The 24,678-nt window shown below is 28.3% G+C and overlaps 2 protein-coding genes across 3 annotated transcripts in view; both read right to left on the reverse strand.

The window, feature by feature from the left end:
• Positions 1 to 6,977: 6,977 nt before the first annotated feature.
• Positions 6,978 to 8,603, reverse strand: LOC105843094 (TM2 domain-containing protein almondex). Its single transcript, XM_065789016.1, has one exon. The coding sequence runs from the start codon at positions 8,601 to 8,603 to the stop codon at positions 7,200 to 7,202; it is 1,404 nt and encodes a 467-aa protein (XP_065645088.1). The 3' UTR covers positions 6,978 to 7,199.
• Positions 6,978 to 24,678, reverse strand: part of LOC136075551 (TM2 domain-containing protein almondex-like) — a 33,727-nt gene continuing 16,026 nt past the window's right edge. Inside the window, exons 3-5 of one of the 2 annotated variants that reach the window (XM_065789018.1) lie at positions 22,869 to 22,933; positions 19,015 to 19,086; positions 6,978 to 8,749 (exon numbers count right to left, since the gene is read on the reverse strand). In XM_065789018.1, the coding sequence (XP_065645090.1) occupies positions 8,581 to 8,749; positions 19,015 to 19,086; positions 22,869 to 22,933 (306 nt within the window). In that variant the 3' untranslated portion in view covers positions 6,978 to 8,580. Of the gene's footprint in view, positions 8,750 to 19,014; positions 19,091 to 22,868; positions 22,934 to 24,678 lie in introns of both variants that reach the window. The other variant, XM_065789017.1, reaches the window with a different exon arrangement.

The following is a 24,678-nucleotide window of genomic DNA, read 5'->3' on the forward strand; positions in this document are numbered from 1 at the left end:
GAATTCCGGAATTCTCGAACTTCAAATTTCGAGATGCAGTGCCTAGGTGTTATCTTACGCGTATAAGCATATTAGTTCATAAACATTTAAAAGTTGATACAAAATAATTTAATTTTAACTTATCTGGAGCTCGTAGATTTTACCTGATTTTAGAAGTTTACCGGTATTTACTTTTTAACTGCCTGTTTTTAAAAACAACACCGGTTGTTTATAGGTTGTTTTTTTTTCCTTTCGAAATAGCCTGCAAAATCGTATATATATACATATATATATATATATATATATATATATATATATATATATATATATATATATATATATATATATATATATATATATATATATATATATATATATATATATATATATATATATATAACATATATATATATATATATATATATATATATATATATATATATATATATATATATATATATATATATATATATATATATATATATACAGCAAAAATCAATAATAATTAAAAAAAAAACATGGTTACTTATCTAGTTTTTGACTTTAACTTGTAATCTGTATCTCCTCGTTTTCTTTTAGATTATTTAGATTATGCAATAATCTCAATAAAATTTTTATACTCCCTCAACATTCTTTTTATCATCGTACTTCTTACAACAAATCTTAGCGCTATCTGAAGATTATTTGACTTCTTAAGGCTACCTTAGGACTGGTTGAGTTTTTTTTGTGATTTTCTTTATCTTCTTTGGACTGAGGGCTTTTGTTTTTACCTAAAATTGTGTCTTCTGTGCAACCTCCTAGATTCAGGCAGACATGGAAGATTTTATTCTTTTTTGAAGGTTTTGAGTTAAACTCTTTAAACATTATGATTTCCTTCTTTTTGTGCAACTGCTTTTTCAAATTATACTTTTCTTATCGTTTTTCACTATAACAACTCTTTTGAAAACAGACGTCTTTTTCATCAACAACTAGGGCCGTCCCGAGGGGGTGTCTAACCCCCAAACAAAAGTTATATTTATAAATTAGTCGGCAAATTTGGACATTAGAATTGGCAAAACTGGATCTGTTGTTGGCAGTCGGAAAATGTAAGTCAACTAGGACCTTTTTTTCTTCTTTTATAAGTTAGCAAAAAATAAATGTCACCTTTAAAATCTCTTAGGGACGGTCGTGTCAATGACATTGTTAAATATTTTCCAAAAGTCTCTAGAAACTAAATTGAGACAAAATTTGGTATTTATCAATGAGAATAACGGGTGTCTTTTTCATCAATGCAAAAAATCGAAGCAAAAAGATCTTGCCTAAGCGTTGGACAATATCTTTTTGCACCGATTTTACGAAATGATAAAACATTATTCTCCATTATTCTCAGATTGATAAATACCATATTTTGTCTCAAGTTAGTTTCTTAGGGCTTATGAATAACATTAACAATGTCATTGGTAAAAAGCAAACATAACATTCCTCTATCAAATATGTATCAGAAAAGACTATTTGCTAGTAACTTTTCTTCTCACTAATATTTTACATCTAATAACCACGCTATTTTTTCTTTTTTTTTTGTAATTTCTAAGAAACAGGTTAATCGGTTGTTTAACATTCTAACCACTTTGGCTTTTGTTGCTAAACTTATTTCTCCCTTAAAATTTTCCACATAATTTAAAAAATACTCTTGTTACAGTCATTGAAAAATGTTGTATTGTTAATGGTTTTAAGACCGGGTGGTGCAAAGACCGGGTGGTACAAAGACCGGGTGGTACAAAGACCGGGTGGTACAAAGACCGGGTGGTACAAAGACCGGGTGGTACAAAGACCGGGTGGTACAAAGACCGGGTGGTACAAAGTTATAATATCTTAAAGAGTATTGAAGTAAGCTTGCTTCAATACACTCTAAATTATTCAACAAATAATTTAGTAAATCTGTTTTGTTTTTTTGTTGTTTTTTTCTACATTTGTTGGTCGTTTTACAATTACATATTCCCAAAAATAAAAATAATAAACTTTCACAAGTTTTTGATAAACAATATAACAAATATAAAAAAAAGGTATCTGAAAAAAGATCAAAGGATCTTGTTTGAACCTTAAATAAGTTCAAACAAGCATTTAACAAAGGTAACAACAACAATATTAAACTTCTACAAATTTCCAAAGTATACAGTATATAATCAAAAGGGAGATCAAGCGGATCTTCTCACCAATATTTTATATAAACGTATACGTATCAAAATATAATAAAATGTTAAATAAAAAGTATAAAAATCAACAAAATAAGTAAGAATAAACTTTTTATAAATGTAAATAAGTAAAGGCAAATTTATTAAATCATATTATTAACAATAACATCTAATCTAATCATCTAATGAAAAAATTAGTCATCTAATGAAAAATTAAGGTTTTTAATTTACTTTTAAAAAGGCAAAAAGTAATGGGTAATTTAAAATCAAAATTCGGCAAAAAAAAATTTATTCTAAAGGTGTGGTTCCCGATAGGCAATACAAAATTGATTAAAACTCGTTTGACAAAAAGGTTCACTTAAAAAATCAGTATTTCTCAAATTTTATTTGTTAATAAGTTTCGGAGTAAAAATATTTTTGAAGACATTTAGGGACAAGTCATTTTTCTATATGAATACAAAGCATAAAATTTTTTTTCTTTTTTGTTCTTTATTACAATATTTAATACAATATTTACAAATATATCAATAAGAAAAATTACATGCAAAGAAATCGTTAAAAGAAAAGAAAAGAAAAGTAAAGAATAAAGATAAAGAACGCGGATACTCAAAGAACACCATACAGGTCTTGTCACCGAGAACCACTGTTGAAGAACTTTGAACTTAATTTAGATTCTAGAAAAAACAAAAATAAATACAAATTTTAAACTTTTCTTTAGTTACGGTCTTAATGGCTTGAATTAAAATACCAATTCTTCTGAACCGCATGACTCGAGCGAAAAGGTTGTCCAAAAGATTGTGTAAAAGAATTTATCAAATGTTAGTGCGTTTACGTTTACGCTTCCACCGACAAAAATGCTAAACCACTGTCAAATTGTGGTTAACTTCGAAAAGTATCATACATACAATATTTGTAGATACATCCATTCACATACATCAATTTTTTTTTTTTTTAAATAATTTTTTTTTTTTTAATTTATTTTTTTATTGTTTTTGTTTTTATCTTTTTATATATTTTTTTATTACAAAATTAAATTCAATATTAAAAGTATATACCGTTGGTGTTTAAATATAGTTTCTCACATAAACTTTAAATCAATATTGTATAAAAGTAAAAAATAAATGAGTGATGACAAAACTGGGTATAATTAAAAGTATATAAATATATTTTCAATTGAGAAAATTACTTTTTTTAGTTTTCTTTTGAACATATATTAATTCCATTCATGAGAAAATCAAATTTTTTTAAAATTATTTGGTTCCATAAAAAAGCTCCACGAAAAGAAATGAAACATTTGCCAAAGTTTGTTTGAAATTTTGGTTGTTTAATAAAATTATTATTTCTCAAAGAATATTTATTTTTTTCTTTTAAAGAATATAAATCAAAAAAGGAAGCTGGAGATGAGTTGGTTTTACATTTAAACATAAAACAAAGAACATTATAAACATTTACTTGATATATATTAAAAGCATTCATGTTAAATAAGAGTGGCCTTGAGTGAGTAAAACGATTTTTGAAATTTATAAGACGTGCAATATGCTTCTGCTGACAATAAAGTGACTATAATTTACTTTTATTGGTACTACCCCATGCAATATTAGCATAATTAATATGACAGTGTATAAAAGAGTAATATAGTTGTGTTAATGAATGTTTGTTTAAAACGCTTCTTGCTTTATATAAAACTCCAATGCTTTTTGCAATTTTGTTGCATAAATGTCCGATGTGATTCTTCCATGATAGATTTTCATCTACAATGATACTTAGAAAATTTGTGAAAATTACTCTTTTTATTTGAATATTATCAATATGAAGAAGAGGCATATTACTTGGAAATAAATGTTTTTTAAATCGTGGATGAAAGAAAATCCATTTAGTTTTATCAATGTTGAGTGAAAGTTTATTTGACTTAAACCAGTCAGATATTTTTGTTAGTTCAATGTTCATATCATGAAAAAGTTTATTGATGTTATTATTAAATAGGAATAGGTTTGTATCATCAGCAAACGTTATAGTTGTTAATTTTGAGACTTCATGGAGATCGTTAACATAAATTAGAAATAAAAAAGTTATATATATTTAGCTTGTATATACTTAAAATTCTCATTTCAATAAAGTTATGTTTTGTGTTAGAAAAGCGATTTGCAAAGCAGATTAAACGGATTGCATGGTTCTGACGGCTATAAAGACGTTGCAACTATTACATAGTTATTGACAACTACGTTGTCAATAACTATGTAAAAATGAATAATAAAGTTTGATTAATATTTTCTTATTGAGGTAGATTCGTGTTATATATACAACTCCTATCTTTTTTGAAATTTTAGTGCTTGTAATCGATATGATGGTTACAAGTGATGTTTTCATCAAAATAAACACCTAAAAATTTTGTTACGGAATTGCTTTTTATTTCAATTTGATCGATAAAAATTTGAGGTAAGTTTAATGGCAAAAACTGTTTTTTGGAAAGCAAATGGAATAATGTCTACTTTGTTTTATTAGTACTTAGAGTTAACTTATTATACTTAAACCAACTCGATATCGATGTCTAAGTTCTTTGTTTAGCACTTAACTCGATACATGTCTAAGCTCTTTGTTCATTGTTTTAAAGAGTTCAAAGATATCACTGTTAGATAGGAATAAGTTAGTTTCATCTGCAAACATAATACTTGTCAGTTTAGAGGCTTTATTTAAATCATTAATAAGTTATTTATTATCATGAAAATATTTTTACACTCTGTTATAAATAATTCTTTCTAAATTTTTTGAAAATGTGGAAAGAATAGAAATAGGGCGATAGTTACTAATAATTGATTTGTCCTCTTATTTGAAAATAGGAGTAATTTTATGCAATTTTTAACTGTTCGGGGAACACACACCTTGATGGATAGAAGCTTAAAAAACTTTAAAAAGAACAACTTTTAGCTGTTCAAAACAATCTACAATAACGTTTCCATTTATTTGATTTGCTTCAATTACTTCATTTTTTTTTAATCATTTGAAGGCTCCTTTAAACTCTTCAAACAATATTTCAGAAGACAATGCAATTATACACGGGTACTAGAATATCAGCAGCATGGGTACTAGAAAATCAGCAATTTAGCGGTAGAGTTATTTTATATTTAGTAATGCAAACACTAAATAACTTTGTTAAATTTAATCTAGATAATTAGATCAAGACTAAATTTTAGACCCATTTTTAGTTTTCTAAGCAACGTTTATTTTTTAATAAATATTTTTGTTAAAGTTTAAAAACTGCTGCAGCTTTAGTTTTACGACTTTAAAATGTGAATAGCCGAATTTTTGAAGGTTGTTTGCACCAAAATGATCCTATAGTTTTGTCACAGAGCGCCGCGCAACAGCATCTAACTAGTTCACGCCTCCTTCTTTACCAATGATGCAAACATGACCGAATATAAAATGTTTTTCTACTGGGATAGTTTTCTATGCAATGTTGTGGCATAAAAATTTGACGAATGTCGTGGCTCAAAGGTTCGAGGACCACATCTAAAATTTGATAAGACAGAATTATTCTGTTAAGATAACTAATGGCATGACGCGGTATAAGTAATTTTGTTTTTGTATGCCGCTTTAATTAATACTTTATTAAAAAAATAATTTGCGCATAAAAATGCACTTTATTAATACTTTTTAGTTTATTTATAATTAATAACTTTTTAAAGTTGTTTTATGTTTACATAATTATTTGTTACTTACTGTTTTTTAAGTTACTCAAAATTTTTTTATTTAAGTTGGCTTATAAAAACAAAATTGCTCATACCCGATTTGGGGCCATCCATATATTACTTAGGCACCGAGGGGGAGGGGGTGTCCCGAATAGAGTAATTTGCGTACGAGTGCGTATGAAGAGGGGGGATTGGAGGGTTCAACATATATGTGTACGCAGACGCAAAAAATTGAGGTGGCAGTTTACGTTCACTTGCCCATTAAAAACGTTCACTTTTTCCCAATAAAAAGTAAACAACGTTCACGTTCATTGCCTGTTATGGTTATAAAGGATGAACAACGCAAAAAAAAAAGTGATCACATTCGCGTGCGTGAATGGAATTGGGGAGAGGGGTCAGACCACCAAGCATATGAAACTTAGTTGAAGGGGCGGGGAGCAGGGGAGAATATCCACCGTAGAAGGAGGAGGGGGGGAAACCACCAAGCGTACGTACAGATAAGGGAAGGGGGAGATTATAAAAACGTACAATTGCAACAGAGAAGGGGGTCAAAACCTAGAGATTTTTGCGTACGTAATATATGGATGGCCCCTTTTAAAATAAACTCTTCTTCATATATACGCATTAGTATCATATTATGCGACTTTGTTTCCAGATGATCCGACTGGGTATTCGCTAATTTCCTCAACTTTAGTTTTTTCTAGTTTTTAAAACTGAATTACTATGCTGATTATAGTTGTATTTGTAGTAGTTAATATTACGTCTTGATAAAAAATGTGATAATAATATTATATAAAATATATATAATATTTAATATATATTATATAATAATACAACGTGTTGATGTGACATGAAAATATATTATATGGTACTTTTGATATAAATATGGTAAAGTTATAATAAAAATATTAGATAAAATGGAAACTGTACGAGAAATTTTTATTTTCTTTTTTTTCCCGAAAAAAAGCTGTCTCCAACAAAAATGCTGACTTAAAAGTTAAATATTCACATTAATATTAGTCAACACGCAACAACAAACTAAAATAAAACTTGTTTTTCACTGCGGCGAGAGAATTTTGACGATCATACGTGTACAAAGAGTAGATTTGCAATCGCAAAGAAGAAATAAAAACACTACAAATTATAAGTTATAATTTTTCATTATTTTTACTTGTCATTTCAATCTTTATTTTTAAAGAGTTCAATGCTTATTTGCATCTACAAAAAATTTAAAATCAGTTATCTTCGGCATTTTTGTTTTTTTCAAGATACAAAACATTTTCCAAGAAAAAAAAAACACTTTAAAACTTTGTTTTAATTTTCAAAAACATTTTAACGTAATTTATTCGCAACATAACGTAATTTATTCGACCTTTTGATGATGTACAGTAGCAGCATTCCATCTATCGTAAATTGCCAAACACATCTCTACTATATAAGATCCACAAATAATCCAAAAAACAAGCAAAAACAAAAATACTGTCGAAAAAATAAGAAAATAATCAGGAGATTCTTTGACTATTGAAGATAAAGGGCCTTTAAAATCTTCTTCCGTAATATTGATAGTGGAAATTGGATCAAACCCAGTGTTATCTTTAACAAAATAATGCATGTGTTGAGGAGTACGAGAACCATTAAATTTACCCATTGCCTTTCCGCTGTAAAATAAGATGATCGTTGGAATACCAACAATGCCATATCTAGCAGACATACCGATAGTACTTTGAGCATCAAGAGCAATTACTGGCATTAGTGGATAAGATCTGCCTACCGCGTTATACAGAGGTGCAATGCGAGCGCTAAACTCGCAGTACGGACTGTAAAATAAAACAAGAGAACAACCTTTTGTTTCATTCATTTGTGTTAAAATATCTGTCATTGCTGCATCACTGTTTATCATAATAACGGTGGAGTTATCTGTATATGTTAAGTTAAATGGTTTGCAAGGGTATCGATGAGAATCTCCACTGTTTTTTGGGACAGAAGTCATTTCTACTAGCATCTTATCAATTTTATATTTTAAAGTTAAAAAATTAGGTGCTGAAAGAGAGATCTCTTCATTGAGAGTTTTAAAATCAACAAACCTGTATTTGTCAAACACAGCTTTTGCTTTCATAAAATCATCATATGGAACATTTTTAATGTCACTTTTTAATGCATTGTAACCGTCACTACCAAGCAACTTTATAAACTCGCGTTCGATCTCTTCAAACGAAGGATTATGGCGTAACTTCCCTAACATCTCAAATAATCTTAAATGCATATCGTTAATTTCACTTTTTCCATTAATCCTTTCATCAAAAACCTTTTCTAAACGCTCTTTAGTACTTATTAAATCTTCAATATCTGTTTTGTTATTTATCATATCTTCCTCTAACTTTTGCTTGTTTGTAACATCTCCTTCTTCTATATCTTCTAGATCCATATACCGTTTAATTATTTCAAATTCTATTTTGTTTATTGAATCAATAATCATTTTACCATCCATTAAAGTTTCATTCGTTTTGTTACTTACAACGTCATCTTCGACTTTAAAATTTCTGTCATCAAGGTTCTGACCACTTTCTTTGTCATGCTTTAAATTACTCCCTCCATCTCGCTGCATATCACTCCTTCCATTACGCTTCATATCACTACCCTCGTCACGCTTAAGATCACTATCCTCATCATGCTTCAGCTCTACAACGTTAGTACTGATAACATTTTTTTCAAAAACCATGATGATATATACTACAAAAACTATTTTAAAAAACATACAACGAACCATCTTCAGGTTTAATGTAACCAACACCAATCAAAACAATATCAATTAGAGTCCAAACACCAAGGCCACCGAAACTAAAAAGTTTACCAAGCCCTTCTTTCCAATAACCAAGGTAAAATCGATCTACGCCAAAACCACCTAATGTCACACTAAAAAGAAACCAAATTAAATTAAATATAGCAACATAAAATAAAACACACACAAATAAAAAACTTATAACATTTCGATCCTATTTAAGCCTATTTAATAGGCCGGGTGAATAAAAAAATGTGATTGCTTTTATTCAGTAAATGGTCAGCTTTACGTGATTAAAAACTTTAGCAAATTTGCTTAAATTAGTATTTACGTAAAGCTGAGCAATTGCTCAACGTTTTTGGAGTAAATTGCTTAACTTTACGTGAATAAAAATTTGAGTGATTTTCCTCAAATTTTTATTAGCGTAAAGCTGAACAATTACTCTAAAAACGCTGAGTAAAAGCAATTGCTTTTTTTTATTCACCCGGCCTAATGTCTAATTTGTGTTGTGTCTATGGTTGCTCCTCAATTTAAAAATCAACAATAAAAGGTTCATGTAACAATATTAGGGATGTACCGGAATTCCGGCCGTTATTTGTGTCTTTTAGATCAATTCGCTTCTGGCTGGAATTAAAAACATTTTTTTACTTTTTTTTTTTATGATATGTGACACAGGCTGTGTAAATAAATTAAAAAATCATTATCCTACAGAGCAATGAAGAACTAAGGCAAACCTAGGTAAAAAATACAAATATAATTTTTGAAAATGTATTTGCAGTACTACTATTTCTGCAAATAAAATTACATTTGTTACCTAATTATTTACCTAGGTTTACCTATAGTTCTTCATTACTCTGTAGGATAATGATTTTTTGATTTATTTACACAGCCTGAGTCACATGTCATAAAAAAAAAGTAAAAAAACTTTTTTATATATCCGGCCAGAAGCGAATTGATCTAAAAGACACAAATTCCGGCCGGAATTTCGGTACATCCCTAACCAATATATAGGGGTAATTCCATGTCAAAACAACAAATCAAAATAACCCACCATCTCAGAAATAATTGATTTTTGGCACAAATGCAGTTATTAGTGTCGTTAGGAATAATCAAAAATAATTTGGAGCCGATTTCATTATTTTAAGAGTTATGGGTCTTTGAAGTTTGAGATTTTTTACATTTTTTTATTCTCCGCGCTCTATAGCAACACGTCTATAGCAACACTCAAATGTTAAAGTATACACAGTTACATTAACGTTTACAAAATTTAATAGGTATAAAAACTTTTGAAGAAAGAATTCAAAAATCATTACTTGAAGTTATTAGATCTTATATTTGATTAAAGACTATGAAATGCAAATTGGGTTTTTAACAAAAAAATTTCAGTAAACATGTCTAGTTTAAGATTAATTGCAGAAAAGGTATTGATCTACTCATTTTAAATCTTTACAATAATAGTTTATATATAAATACCCGTAAGAGGAAAAATTATTTCACCGTTTTTTAATGCGCATATCTATTTTATTATTGTTTTATTTTTGCATTTTTGTTTATCGTTTTGGTTATAACATCCATATAGAGATTATAACTAAAACAATTTCTAAAAAAAAAAAAAATAATAATAATAACTTCTCACATAAGTATTATTATTAATACTCTAATGTTAGAACCAATTGCTCCATTTAGTTAGTTAAACAAGAAACCAGAAATCCATTTTTATTTTAAACTAAATAAGTGTAATCATAGCTATGATTACACTTATTTAGTTTAAAATAAAAATGAATTTCAATTGGTTCTGACATTTGAGTTTTGATTATAATACTCATGAGAGAAATTATTATCATTCTTTTAATGAAAATTTTAATGTTTTAGAAAAATAAAATATTGAAATTAAATATTTTTACAAACTACATTGTAACAAACTTTTTTTAAGATTTAGCTCCAGATGAGCAAAATTTAGTTGGCTGAAGTGTGGTGTTTCTCCTGTTTTGATTATTGACTTACATCATCAAAAGTATTTATCTTGAGAAGTTCCCTGTGTTTCAGAATAAATGCTGTGATCCGCTGTTAGTTCACAAAAGACCATGCAAAGGTTGGTAAAGCTTGACATTAAGTTTTTTATAAATGTAACTTTGTCATAATCTTAATTTCTTTATGTTTGTTAATACTAGGCACATTTTCTTTTATTGAGTTATATTTTTTAATTTAGCATCTCTCAGAAGTCACATACACAACCATAGCTTTAAACAACAGGTTCAATATTGCACCTGGTCAAAAAATTTGTACAAATTGCTTAGTCAAATTAAAAACTTTCAATGAAATTAATACTGATAACATTGATATTGCTTATGATTACACAAATGAAAATATAAATAAAGAAAACGCATTTAACGTTCAACAAGAAGCTGATATAAATAAAAATAGACAAGAACTTTCTGATTGTCTCAGTATAATTGGCATGCCACCAGTTAAGCTTCACGGAAAGCCATTTTCAAATCGTATGAGTATTGGGGAAAAAAATTAAAACTATTACAACAGTTTTCAAAGAAAAATTATCAAGTTCTTTGAAAATTCCATTGACAGAAGTCGAAGTTTTTGATAATGAATATATTCTTAATTTAAAAAAAAAAGTTGTTCACTTCGAAAAAATGTTAGTTTTGATAAAAGATAAACTTGAAAAATGCTGTTCATTTAGGGACAAAATTCAAGCATTGATTTTGTGCTCACAAGAATGTCCAATAATAAAATCCAGATCTTTAGCAAAGAAGGAAGGAGTTCTTGCAGTTCCACAAGCTAAACAAGATAAAATGATCAAATAAATACTTTAGTGAAAATTTTTTATGAAAATGGTGAAAACTGTGGCTAGATGTCTTGTCAAAAAGATTTTGTAAGTATTAGTTGGAAAGTCCATATGCAAAAGCGACTACTTTTATCAAGCTTAAAAGAGTTATTTGTCTCATTTGAAATTCTATATCCACATGTAAAGTTAGTTTTTTCCAAGTTTTGTGTTTTAAGACCTAAATGTGTGTTTTGACAAACTCATCAGGAACCTAATTCTGTGTGTATTTGTATCTACAATCAAAACATGAAGTTAATTCTCTTACCCATTAAATTTGATTACCATAAACTATTTAAATTTATTGTTTGTGATATGCAAAACAAAGAATGCATGTTACATCAATTTCCAAAAAATATATCTAAATTAGAAGAAAAGCTATTCAAACTATTAGGGCAAGTTTGAGGAAGAAGATACTATCGAATTTAACCAATGGGTTACTACTGATAGATCAGATTTAGTTATACAGCTTGTAAGCATACCAGATTATGTAAATATGGTGATGGAAAAACTAGTCAAGCTAACAGTGCATTCATATATTTCTAAATGCCAATCTAAATATTTAAAAAATCTTTAAGAAGAACTGCCATCAAATAGCGCAATAATTCTAGGAGATTTTGCAGAAAACTATAGATTTGTTATGCAGGATGAAGTACAAAGTTTCCATTGGCATAATCAAAAGTACACACTTCATCCAGTAGTTATGTACTATAAAGAAAATCAAGTGTTGCATTCCACCTCATATTGCATTAAATCAGATGATAACAATCATGATTTACCAACGGCTTGTAGCTAATGCTATTTTTCAGAGAATTTCTACTAATCAAATATTGAACTCACGTGATATGTTTACATATTGCACTAACAACATCAAAGGTATAAACTTTATTTTTATTTCAAGTAAAAATATAATAGAAACAAGATTATTACAATCTGAACAATTTAAAAATGTAAAAACAATACCAGGAACTAGAGACTTTCTTGAATTTATTCTTGTATGTCAAAATGAAGTTAAGATGAAATACTGCAGTGATGACACTATGCCTTGTTTGACTTACAAGTTTAAAAATTGTGAGATGCAAGGTGATGTGGAATTTAAATTTATGTACCAACATGACCCTTGAATCTTGAAAGACATTTGCTTGCTTCTTTTTATCAATTATCACTAATAATCAACAGTTTGTGTATGTTTATGACAATATTTTTAATTTGTTAAAAAAAACTTACCTAACTTTGTTTTGTTTTACAGTTCAAAGAAAAACAAAAAAATATTTATAGTTCACTAATTTGTATAAAGATTTGTCAACTCATAAAAACACGGAATTTAAAGAGTTAATGTGTTTTAATACTTAAAATTGAGTTAATTTATGAACAAGCATGTCATTGATATTGCAGTTTTACACCTAAATGAAAATACCTCTTATTTTTTTTGACTAGCTCTGAGTGAAAATACCTGTTTTTAATATTTAAATATTTTTAATTGAATTCATTAAAAATGCATATTCTAGTTTTACACATAAGTGAGAACTCTTACTTTCTGGTTGCGCCTAAACATAAATACCTATCAATCTTCTGTCTCAATCTCAATATACAATCAAAAATAAAAGTAAAATTTTTTAAATTAGTAAGTCAAAAAACAGCTCAGTTTTTTTTTTTTTTTTTTTTTAGATATTTATATATACTTTAATATAAGTTTGGAAATATATAGATCATAACCTTTTCTGTGATTCTTCTTAAAGTAAACATGTTTAATTTTAAATTTTATTTAAAACACCAATTTACTCTTATTGTTTATTAATAAATATAAAAAATTATTATTTCTTAGTATAATTTTATGGTTTAGCATCTTATAATTTATGGAAAATTTCAAATTATGAAACAATATAGTTAAGGTAAAAACGCATATATCTACATCTACTTGTTACTAAAACTAGCATAACTTCTAAAATATTCCGATTTGTTTAAAACAACTTTGAGGAAATCTTTTTAGCTTAGTTAAGTATCTTTGTTGCAAAAATTAATTCATTTAGATTTTTTGAATTTTTTTGTTGTTTTGACATGGAATTACCCATAGGTTTTCTTTTAAATTGTGAGATAAAATTGCGACTTATGGATTAAAATACTTCCGAACGTAAACTTTGTGTTTGTAAATTATGAGCAATTTTTGTGCTTAGTACTAGTCAGATAATGCCAAATTACAAATAGTCTAACTGAAGTAGTTTTGTTTCAATCAATTTTTCATCTTTAATAATATATCAGTGACTTGTATCCCAAAAAAGTTTTTAAATACAGAAAATATTAAACATTTTCAACTGGAAAATTCAATTAGCTATGTTGTTAATGATGAAACAGATTCTAAGCGAGCAAGTTATATTAAGCATCAAAAAGATTTATTTAAAAAAAAAACTTCATTTTTTATTGAAAACTTTTCAGACACATTACATTGCATCTTTATTCGAAATCTCAATTAGTATATCAATAATTCTCTTACCCATTAAAAAGCAAAGTGAATAAACATGAAGATATTCATTATTTAAAGATTTATTGAATATTAAAGAAGATTTAATGAGCATTTCAAAAGATAGAGATATTGCTTTGATACTCATCTTGAGCAGACATTAAACCTATCCGGCTACTGTTTTGTAGAAAGTTTCCTAGTCAAAGACTTAAGGGGTAAACAGGTTCTATCTGTTGAACAACTTTTCACCTCTTCTTTATCTATTAGGCAGAACAGATAAAGAAATCTATTAATTTCTTTCCAGAAATTCTCACATCTAAGGTGGCATTGTTTGCTGATGATACTACTATTTATTCTTGCATTGATAAGAAGCCAACACTCTCTGATTGTTTGGAAGGGGCATTTGATCTTGAAAAGGATCTAATTTTGCTACAGCATGGGGCTTTCAGTGGCTGGTGAACTTTAACTCAGGTAAAACTCGGATTGGCTGGTGAACTTTAACTCAGGTAACAATCTAGATCTTCCTATATTTATGAACGGTAATGTACTCGATGAGTCATCTACATTTCATCTTCTAAGATTAACTCTTATTTCCAATCTTTCTCGGAAACCATACATTAAATCAATTGCAAAAGTAGCATCTGCTAAGGTTGCTTCTCTTTATTGGGCTTGTCACATTTTTACTCCGGATTATATTCCTTATCTCTATAAATGTCAAATCCGCCCTTGTATGAAATATCTGGAGCTGATTTTCAAATGGTGTCCTTTTTCTTTCTTTTTTTTTTGTTAATTCACCTCCTCAAGGCCGAGAAGCCCACTACAGACAAGGAGGCTACTTATTTGTGGTATAACGCTCTCAACTCTATAACTCCAAAAGACAAACCTTGACAAACAAGGCCGCTGCGCGAAGAAACGAGTTGAGCGCGGTACTACCAGGGACGTGGTGGGGATTGAACTCAGAACTTCTCGCTTATGAAGCAAGCGCTTTACCACTACCGCAAGACAAGGTGCAAAAATGCATTGTAAACATAGTTGGGCCATAGAGTTAAAGAGCTAGGAAAAGGTTGACAAAAGAACTGAAAAGTTGTAGGTTTTACGAGTCAGGAAAACATGAAGATGGGAGAGAGTTTTAAAGGGTTAAAGTGCGGGTGAAAAAACTAGATGAATAAAAGTTTTAAGAGCATGCAGAGGCAGATACAATAAAAGGATGAGACTTGCTGAATGACAAGTCAAGCGAGAATAAGTTTTAGTTGATGGAACTAGAGATGATAGCTTCTTTGAGCAGCGACAATGATAGTATTTGTAGAAAAGAGAGAGATGTAAATTTAAGACAATGAGAGAGAGGGTCAAGTTTGCCACACAGAGCAGATCCAACTAAATTTATTATTAGCAATTTACTATGTTTATTATTAGTAAATATTAGCAATTCTATTAAATTGACTTTTACTAAGGATTAATAATTTTCACAGTGCTTTAAGCCCCTTTTAAATAAAAAGATAATTACGGTTAACTTAATTATTACAAGAATTATATAAATATATTTTTAATCATTAAGTATTATTAAAAAAATTTACATTTACTATGGATTTTTTTAAACATTAGTGACATTCAAGTTTAAAAATAACTAAAACTTAGTAAAACTTTTATTAGGTTATTTTTATATTCGTCATTTTTACTAGTAGTCGAAAAGAATATGAAGAATAACAAAACTTTCTGAAAAAATTTTTGTTTAGTTTTTTTGTTTTCCCATGTAAAATAAAATAGCAAGCTAAAGATCAAAAGTTTATTTTATAAAAAATTAAATTTGTGCAATTACTAAATTGTTATTTAGACTGGTGTTTTTACTTTTGTTTATTTATTATAAAAAAAACAGTTAACTCTTAATTACCAACAAGCAAAAGTTAGCTTTATTCTTAGGGGCTGTTTATATGAGCTAGGCTAGCCTGGTTAGCCGGGTTGACTAGAAAAATAACATAAAAAAATTAATGTTTACATTGGAATCAAATTTAAATTTAGATTACGCATTTTATTTTGTTTTTGTTACGCATTTTCAATTGGTTCTTTTAAAAACAATCAGGAATGTTTTTGATTGAATAAAAAATTATTTATTGAATCAGCTACATTCATAGGCTGGGCTGACTCATTTGTTAGTTTTTAAATGGAAAAAAATTGTCTTACCTAAGTGGGATACTAATTAAATTAGGCAAGATCTCAGTTATCTAGGCCAGCCAGTTTCTCAGGTAAACATTAGATTAATTTATAGGTAAACTAGCTGGATTACCTAGCGCTTCGTGCAGGCTTCTGTCACACTTAAACTTGACCAAATTTATCTTTTCCAAATTTCATTAAGTTGTTTAAATAATTTCTTCGAATGTCTGGGAAATATTCTTTGAATGTCTGGGAATACTTTCTTTGAATGTCTGGGAAAACCTTGGGGCCGGAGGGGCTGCTGGTGGCCCAAACCTGGCCAAAACCACCGCTCAGACCTACTTAGTGCCTGTGCCAAGTTTGGTATTGATTGGTTCAGAGGTGTTGACGCCTATAGCTAACATCAAACATACAAACATTGCTTTTTATATATATATATATAGAGAGAGAGATATTAAACATGCTTAGATTTCTTTTCGAAGACCCAGCCCGATTAACCAGGCTAGCTTGCCTTATATAAACAGCCCCTCAATGAATATTTAAAATCCCTCCATCTTTCATAAAAACAATTTTTTCATACATTCCATTGTCATTAAATTTAGTTTTGCAATAAGTGTTGATTTCTTTTTTTAAATCGAACATTCGGTTAGTAACCCAATTAAAGTTTTAAACATTAAATGAGTTACAACGCATAATTACATTTTAACTTATTTTATTGTCCTGAAGAAAAAAAGAACTAGCTAAAATAAACTGAAAATTAGTTAGTTACAACTGCATTTGAAGCCGAAACTTTTTCCCCCTTTTTTTTATAAAAAAAAACCAAAAGAAAAATAAAATTACAAAAAATATTTTTTGGGCGCTTTTATTAGGGCACCCATACCACTCTAGCGGTACCAAAAATAGTCTGGGTTCGACCCTGGACATTGTTTAACTTGTTTAGGCCATAAAAATTCTTCAAGATTTGTAAATATGAATCATCTGTGAGCAAAACATCGAAAATAGAATAATTAAACCACCAGAAGTTATTCTACACCACATCATTACTTTATTCTTTGAGGTGGGCACAGGTATTTGTTTGCACTGTTTTAAATACTGTTTAATACCAATGTATGCTAAACAGTATTATAAACCACCTGTTTGCACTGGTGGTTTATAATACTGTTTAGCATACATTGGATCTTGTCTGACTAAATAATCTTGCTTAGCAAGTTAGAACTTTTTTTAAAATTTGACAACATGATATCACAAAACTCCATTCTTCTGTCAAAAGCGTTTTCACTTAACTCTTTTATGTACTTTTGTTTGTTTGAAAGCTTCTTAATCAGCATGATAATAATTGCTTGTGCTCATCCCCATTTCGATAGTGCCCTTTCAAATTGACAAATGTTGGTTTCTTCTAACCTTTCCCTAACATTTTGAATGGCTTCCTCTGATCGTGAACACTGCCAATCTCCCTAAACTTGTCAAAGTTTATTATCAAATTTTGAATGATTTTTTCATTGTCTTCAAAACCTCTTGAAAATTTTTAAATTCTGCAAATAAAAAAAACAATTTGAATTCTCTCTTTGATTAAAAATTTTTAATTTTATTTGAGTATATTTAAACTATATATTTAAACTAAAAATCATACCTTTTATATTTAAAATTTTTTAATAAATTATGATAATTAAAGCAATTTTAAATTAAATACTCGAAGACAACTTATAAACAGCCTGTATAAAGCTTTTAAAAACACCATAAAATTAAAACTTTGATCTAGGGTAAGTATTTACCTTTAAGATTATTTGCCATAATTATTTATCACCCTGATTAACAAAAACAAAATTTTTTAGCAATCATAGAAAAACTGTCAGTTAATATGTGCTCTAAGGCGCCATTTTATAAAATAAAATATCTTCCTTATTTTTTATTTTTGACATTTTTCTCTGATCCCAGGATATATATATATACTCTGATCCAAGTATATATATATATACATATGTATATATATATATATACATATGTATATATATATATATACATATGTATATATATATATACATATGTATATATATATATACATATGTATATATATATATATACAGCAATATTTACACTTACTAAACACGTCCAATGTTTATGAAAAATATTTACTTTTTTTGTACCTATTAATGTTTTGGCTCCGTGATATATACTTATTTTGGTAAAAAATAAAAAACAACCTCTGTAAGCAACTTTTACGAAAAGTGAAAAGTATATGCATCGACTAACAAATAGAAAGCATGCATGGGAGCGCTGCTACAACCCTAACCTCAACTGAGGATTAGGGTTGAGGCATAGGTAAAGTTAGGGTTAGGTTTAAATATTGTTTTATTTCTTTAAACAATCATTTCTTACAAATTTTGTAAATTTTGGAAAATATAATAATATAACTAATTAATATTGATAAATAATAATATTGAATTAAATAATAATCAACTGAAACTAAAACAAGATAAAAGTAGCCAAATTTCAAATATAATATATAATATGTATTTATTAAATATAATATATAATATGTATTTATTAAATATAATATATAATATGTATTTATTAAATATAATATATAATATGTATTTATTAAATATAATATATAATATGTATTTATTAAATATAATATATAATATGTATTTATTAAATATAATATATAATATGTATTTATTAATATAATATATAATATGTATTTATTAAATATAATATATAATATGTATTTATTAAATATAATATATAGTATGTATTTATTAAATATAATATATAATATGTATTTATTAAATATAATATATAATATGTATTTATTAAATATAATATGTATTTATGATTAAGACCATTCTAAAATATAATAATAACCTAATAGGGCCACTGTAATGTACATTAACTCATTAAATATAACCATTTCTTTTTTGGGTAATATAGTTTGTTGTAACTTATAAAAAACTTACCTTAAGGCAAAAGCAGTAGACCAGTGATAACCTGATTTCCAATTGCACTTTACAGATTTTAAAAAACTACGACTACCTAATGAATGAAAATAACGATTTTCATTAATGAAAATTGCGACTACAGGTAGAGTTCCCTTAAAAACTACGCAAATTTTTAAAATGGGGTACAATTGTTACAGGTCAACTATTTGAAAATTTTTTTTTCAATTTGAAAATACCTAATATAGGGTTTTTCTTCCCTGGAAGTCATTATCCTTGGTTTGCCATATTTGGTGAGAATTAGCACTGTGAATTTTCTGATTTTTTCAAAGATTCCCCTTAAAAACTATAAGGAACATAATTGTATTTATATTGATGAAAAATTTCTAAAAGTTATAATTTTTTTTTGTTATGTCATAAATCAGTGTAGTATGATATACAAAGAGGCTGGCTAACTTAGTGCAACAAAAAGTAGCATTTTAGCTAGTAAAGTCCCTTAAAAACTACATGATTTCCCCCTTAAATACTAAATTGCGTTAGGTAAAATATTCCTTCACGGGCTCACTTAGAATAGCCGGGAATGGAGAGAATGTTTATACTGATCTTCTTTAACCATAAAATGTTAAAATGGTTATAACTGGTACCTTTCTGTTTATTTTGTACTCATAATCATTATTTAAGTATGCATCTTCTTTATTTTTAGTATTTAAATTAAATAATAGTATGGGAAAACCGCAGTTTAACTTCAAGATTTCTGCTGGTAGAAAAAGAAGTAGAACAAAAACAAAGCCAGAAACTCGAGCTGAAGCAACAGTTTACAGAAAGGACATAAGAGCTAAAGAAAATCAAATATCAGAGGCAGTAGATTGGTGCACAGAAAATAAAAAACGAGGACAGGCAGCATTAAAAACAGGTAAGTTTCCTTTAATTAAAGATCGTGGTACAATAGACAGAAGGTTAGATGGAAAAGTCAAGAATGTAAAAAAGGAACATTTGAGAGTGTTACATCCAGATGATGAGAAGGAAATAGTTTGTTTTATCAGAAACAAAAACAGAGCCCACCAGGGACTCTCTAAGAAAGAAGTTTCTGAAATTATTTTGGATGTGCTGAAAATCAGAGATCATTTGAACAAAAATGGAAAAGGTGGAAGAAAGTTTTTAAAACTATCACCAAGTTGAAAAATGGCACTACAAAATAGAAAGTAAGGAAGTTAATCCTTTACATTGATTTTCTCTACATCCCAACAGGTAGAAGGGTACAGTAGATATTAAATAGATGTAAAATACTGAGCATTTTTTTCCAATTATTTAGACTTGGGAAATCATTTTGGAGAAGATGGCATGCTGAACATGATGATATTGTCATTAAGAGGCAAGGCCGAGTTAAAATGAACAGAGCCCTAAATTGTACTAGGGAGATGGCTACAGCTCATCTAGGTAAAAATTTTGGTATCACATTTTTTTTAGTTTATCCTGAATATAAAAAGATTTATTGTTAATTTCATTCTTAAGTGTTTTCATTCTACAACTTGGTTTTTATACTTGAATAAGTTTATATGCTTTGTACGTTGATAACTTTTGTAACTTGATTTTATTATTAATTTTATAAATTTTTTTTATCCCAGATGCCTTAGCTGACGAACTGATTGCTTGTAGAATAATGAAGAACTATAAAAACATAAAAAAAGGTGTATGGGTCGATGATATTGCAACAAAAAGAGTTTTCAATCATGATGAAACACCACAGTTTATCAACTACGGTGTAGATGATACAGCCGCTGGGTTAGTTTATGCTGGAAAAGGAGAGACATGTGAAAAAATGATTCGCGAAAATGGAGAGAGCATTCTTTTCAATATCAGGTGAGTCAATTTTAACAACTAAAATTGTTTCTTTTATAGTTTTATATTTTTTAAAAGTGAAATATGATATTTATATTTTTAGGAGAGGTTTCACTGTGTCAAGTAATATTTGCTGGCAATGACATAACGAGCCAGATGGCACCACAAAATGCTGTCAGTAACATCAAAAATTTGATTATCTCAACGACAGAAAGTGGTTCGCAAGACAACTGTTCATTATTGGCTGCGTATAACAAGCTTGATAAACATCTCACCGAGCAAGGTATAGAGCGCCCAGTTGTGCTTCTATCAGATGGTCATTCATCACGTTTTGACTTTAAAGTTCTTAATTTTTTGCGTGAAAAGCAAATTAATTTATTTGTGTCTCTGCCTGATACTACTGGAGTTACACAGCTACTTGACCAAGCACCTAATCAACAGCTCCATCGCTATTATAATAACACGCGAGATGAACTCTATTCCTCTTTCCAGACAATAAACCGAGAAAGATTTATGAATATCCTAGGAACAATGTGGAACAATTGGGCATCTGCTGCCAATATCGTATCAGCTGCTAAGAGAGTTGGTATAAGTAAGAATGGTCTTAATGTTGATGATATGCAACAGGATAAGTTTGAACAAGCAGCTCTCCTTATTGATAAAACTGATGATGTTTCTCTAATATCTGCTACTCCTAAGAAAACAAGAAAAGTGACATCAAAAGATGGACCCTTAGCAACAACTCCAAGATCTCAGTCAAAAGTAGCGCAAACGAAAGGACGGTATGGTTCAGCCGAATATTGGAAATCAATGTATGAAATGTCCCAATCATTTATTGAGGAATCATATGAAAAAAGCCTTAATTTAGCAGAAGTGCCTGGTTTACTTTCTGTAAACCGGGTTAAACCCAAGGAGGTTAATCAAACAAAAACAACAAGGGTCACTAATGTGCACGGATCTATGGAGGCTCAAGATGTGCTTTAAAAAGTGGCTTCTCTCGAAGGAGAAAAACAGAAGAAAATTTGTGATTCAGAGGAGAAAGAGAAACATAAGCTCCAAGAAAAAGAACTGTTTTATCGTTGCAAACTGCAATGCTCTTGTGTAAAAGAATGTCTTGCAAAATCTTTAAAGGAGTGTTCGCAATGACATTCTATTCTTAAATCTGTATGTAGTAAAATGGCTTGTCGCATTGATAACAAGAAACCGGCAATAATTCTTCCTGCATCTGCATCATCATCATCCAAATCGTAAATAAAAACACAATATTTTTGTTCTGAGTCAAACATTTCAAATTTTAATGACTCATTTATGTTTTTTAGATAAAATGTTTGTTTATTGCATGTCTCTTTTTCAGAACTATTTTATGCTATTCCAAATATACATTGTTATTGTGTTAAGAAGTATATATATATGATTTTTTATGGTCATTTTATGTTATTCAAAGAGTATACTATTATTGAATTAAATATATACATTTCTTATTTTTTTCTTACTTCTGTTTATTCAACATATACATTGTAATTGTATTAAAAGCTAGATTTCCTATTTTACAGCTAGTGACCCCTTAAAAACTACATCCATAGCACTGCGAATAAAATGCAAAATAAACATTTTTAGGTGTTTGTAAATTAGTTTATATTATATTGGTGGATTAGAACAAGTCTAACATTATCTAGAAATAAGACAACTGCAAACTTAAAATTAAATTTTTATACAGTAAGGGGTCATTATGCATAAATTCAACCATTTTAAAAATAAAATATTCACAATGTATTCACTTTTTTAGGATTTTAAAATAGTAAAAGAGGTAAATTTTTAATTAGTTTGTAATCTAGGATGTTTATAGATACTGATTCAATCATTGTTTAATAATTTCATTGAAATTAGTGGAACCCAGAGCTGAAAGTTTATACATGTAGTGTTTAAGGGGGTATGTGTTTTTAAGGGAACTCTACCTGTACTTAATGAAAACATTTTTTCTTTAACATTTCTTTTAAAAATAAAATAAAAAAATCAAATCTAGTTTTAAAGGTTACTTGCCTAAACAATGCTGATAATCACTAACGGAACACTTGACAACAACAGGTTTTGGTAAAGCACTCTATATTAAAACAATATTAAAAAAAAAAATTACAAAAGTTAATTATTGCTAAACGAAAATACAAAAAATATAATAAAATAGTTTTGAACCAATTTGTTTATATATTGCTCATAACCATCGGGAAACACATAAGACTGCTCATAACCATGAGGAAGCACATAAGATTACTGCTCATAACCAAGAGAAAACACAAAATTATTGTTTATAACCATGATGAAACACATAAGATTATTGCTAATAACCATGAGAAAACACATAAGACTATTGCTCATAACAATGAGGAAATGCATAAGATAATTAATTATGTCCTTATAGATTATGATAAGAAACATTTTAAGTTTAAAGTTTTTAAAATAGAATGGATAAAATATGTATTCTTCTTAATATCAGATCCATAAGTGTTGGACAGGCACAGAAATGAACTTTTAAAGGTTGCTTTGTTTTGTTTTTTTCAATTAAAAAAAAAAAAATTATTTTAGTTTATGACTATTTTAAAGGGCAAACATTTTAATGAAAATTATTGATCATTTATCAATTGCTTTTTTATTTGATAATAATGGTTAAAAATTGGATATATAAAATCCATTATTAGTGGCAGCAGTAAGTAACCATGATTGAAATTTGACAGGGGCCGGGGCTGGAGCCAGGTTTGTGACGGCAGCTGCTTAAATATTGATACATCCTAAAATAATATTTTTTTAAATTAAAATTCATACTCACGATCATCATCATCATCATCATCATCATCATCATCATCATCATCATCATCATCATCATCATCATCATCATCATCATCATCATCATCATCATCATCATCATCATCATCATCATCATCATCATCATCATTATCATTGTCATTATCATCATCAATTTATCCTTCCCCTTTTATGCTGTTTCTCTAATGTAAAATCTGGAGCATCTTGTCTCTCATACTTAAGTTTGATATACCATATGTAACACTCTCTTCAAGTTTTCTTACTTCTACCTTTACCTTTTTCTTCTCTACAAGCTCATACTTAAATCATTTGCATGTTCATTGCTCAACATACCCAAACTAGCTTGATCTTCTCTAATGAATCAATACACTCATTATCTTCAATCTCTATCTAAGATCATGACTTCTTTTCTTGTCTTGTTAGAGTCACAGCCACACATCCATTTGATCATCATCTTTTCCCTTGGTAATTACTACCACATATAAATAAAGGGAGAGAAATTGGAACAACGCCTTGATTGGAACACTTGCATTTATTTTGAAAATAAAATGTTTCAGAGCTATACTTTGCAAAGTATAAAATATCTTAATTTCTTTGTTTTGAGAGAATTTGAAAGTTATCCCATAAAAAATGTATGTGCATCATCAATTACAAGCTTAATATCAATTATAAATTATAAGATTTAACATACGTTGATAGCCAAGGCTTAAAAAAATTTATAACTTTATATATACTTTTATATAAAAAATTTATGCATATATATATATATATATATATATATATATATATATATATATATATATATATATATATATATATATGCTTATATATATATATGCATATATATATATGTATATATATATATATATAGATCTATAGTTTCTTGTCTTTGGGAAGAGCGTAAGGAAAAAAGTGATTCTTACGCTAACACATATGTCACTATTAATTACTTTTGACTTTCTTTTTTACTTTTTTACTTTTGTCCAACACTTGCGTGTTGGACAAAAGTAAAAACCATTATATTAATTA

This window comes from Hydra vulgaris, chromosome 01 (genome assembly GCF_038396675.1).
Source record: "Hydra vulgaris chromosome 01, alternate assembly HydraT2T_AEP".
NCBI lineage: Eukaryota > Metazoa > Cnidaria > Hydrozoa > Anthoathecata > Hydridae > Hydra > Hydra vulgaris.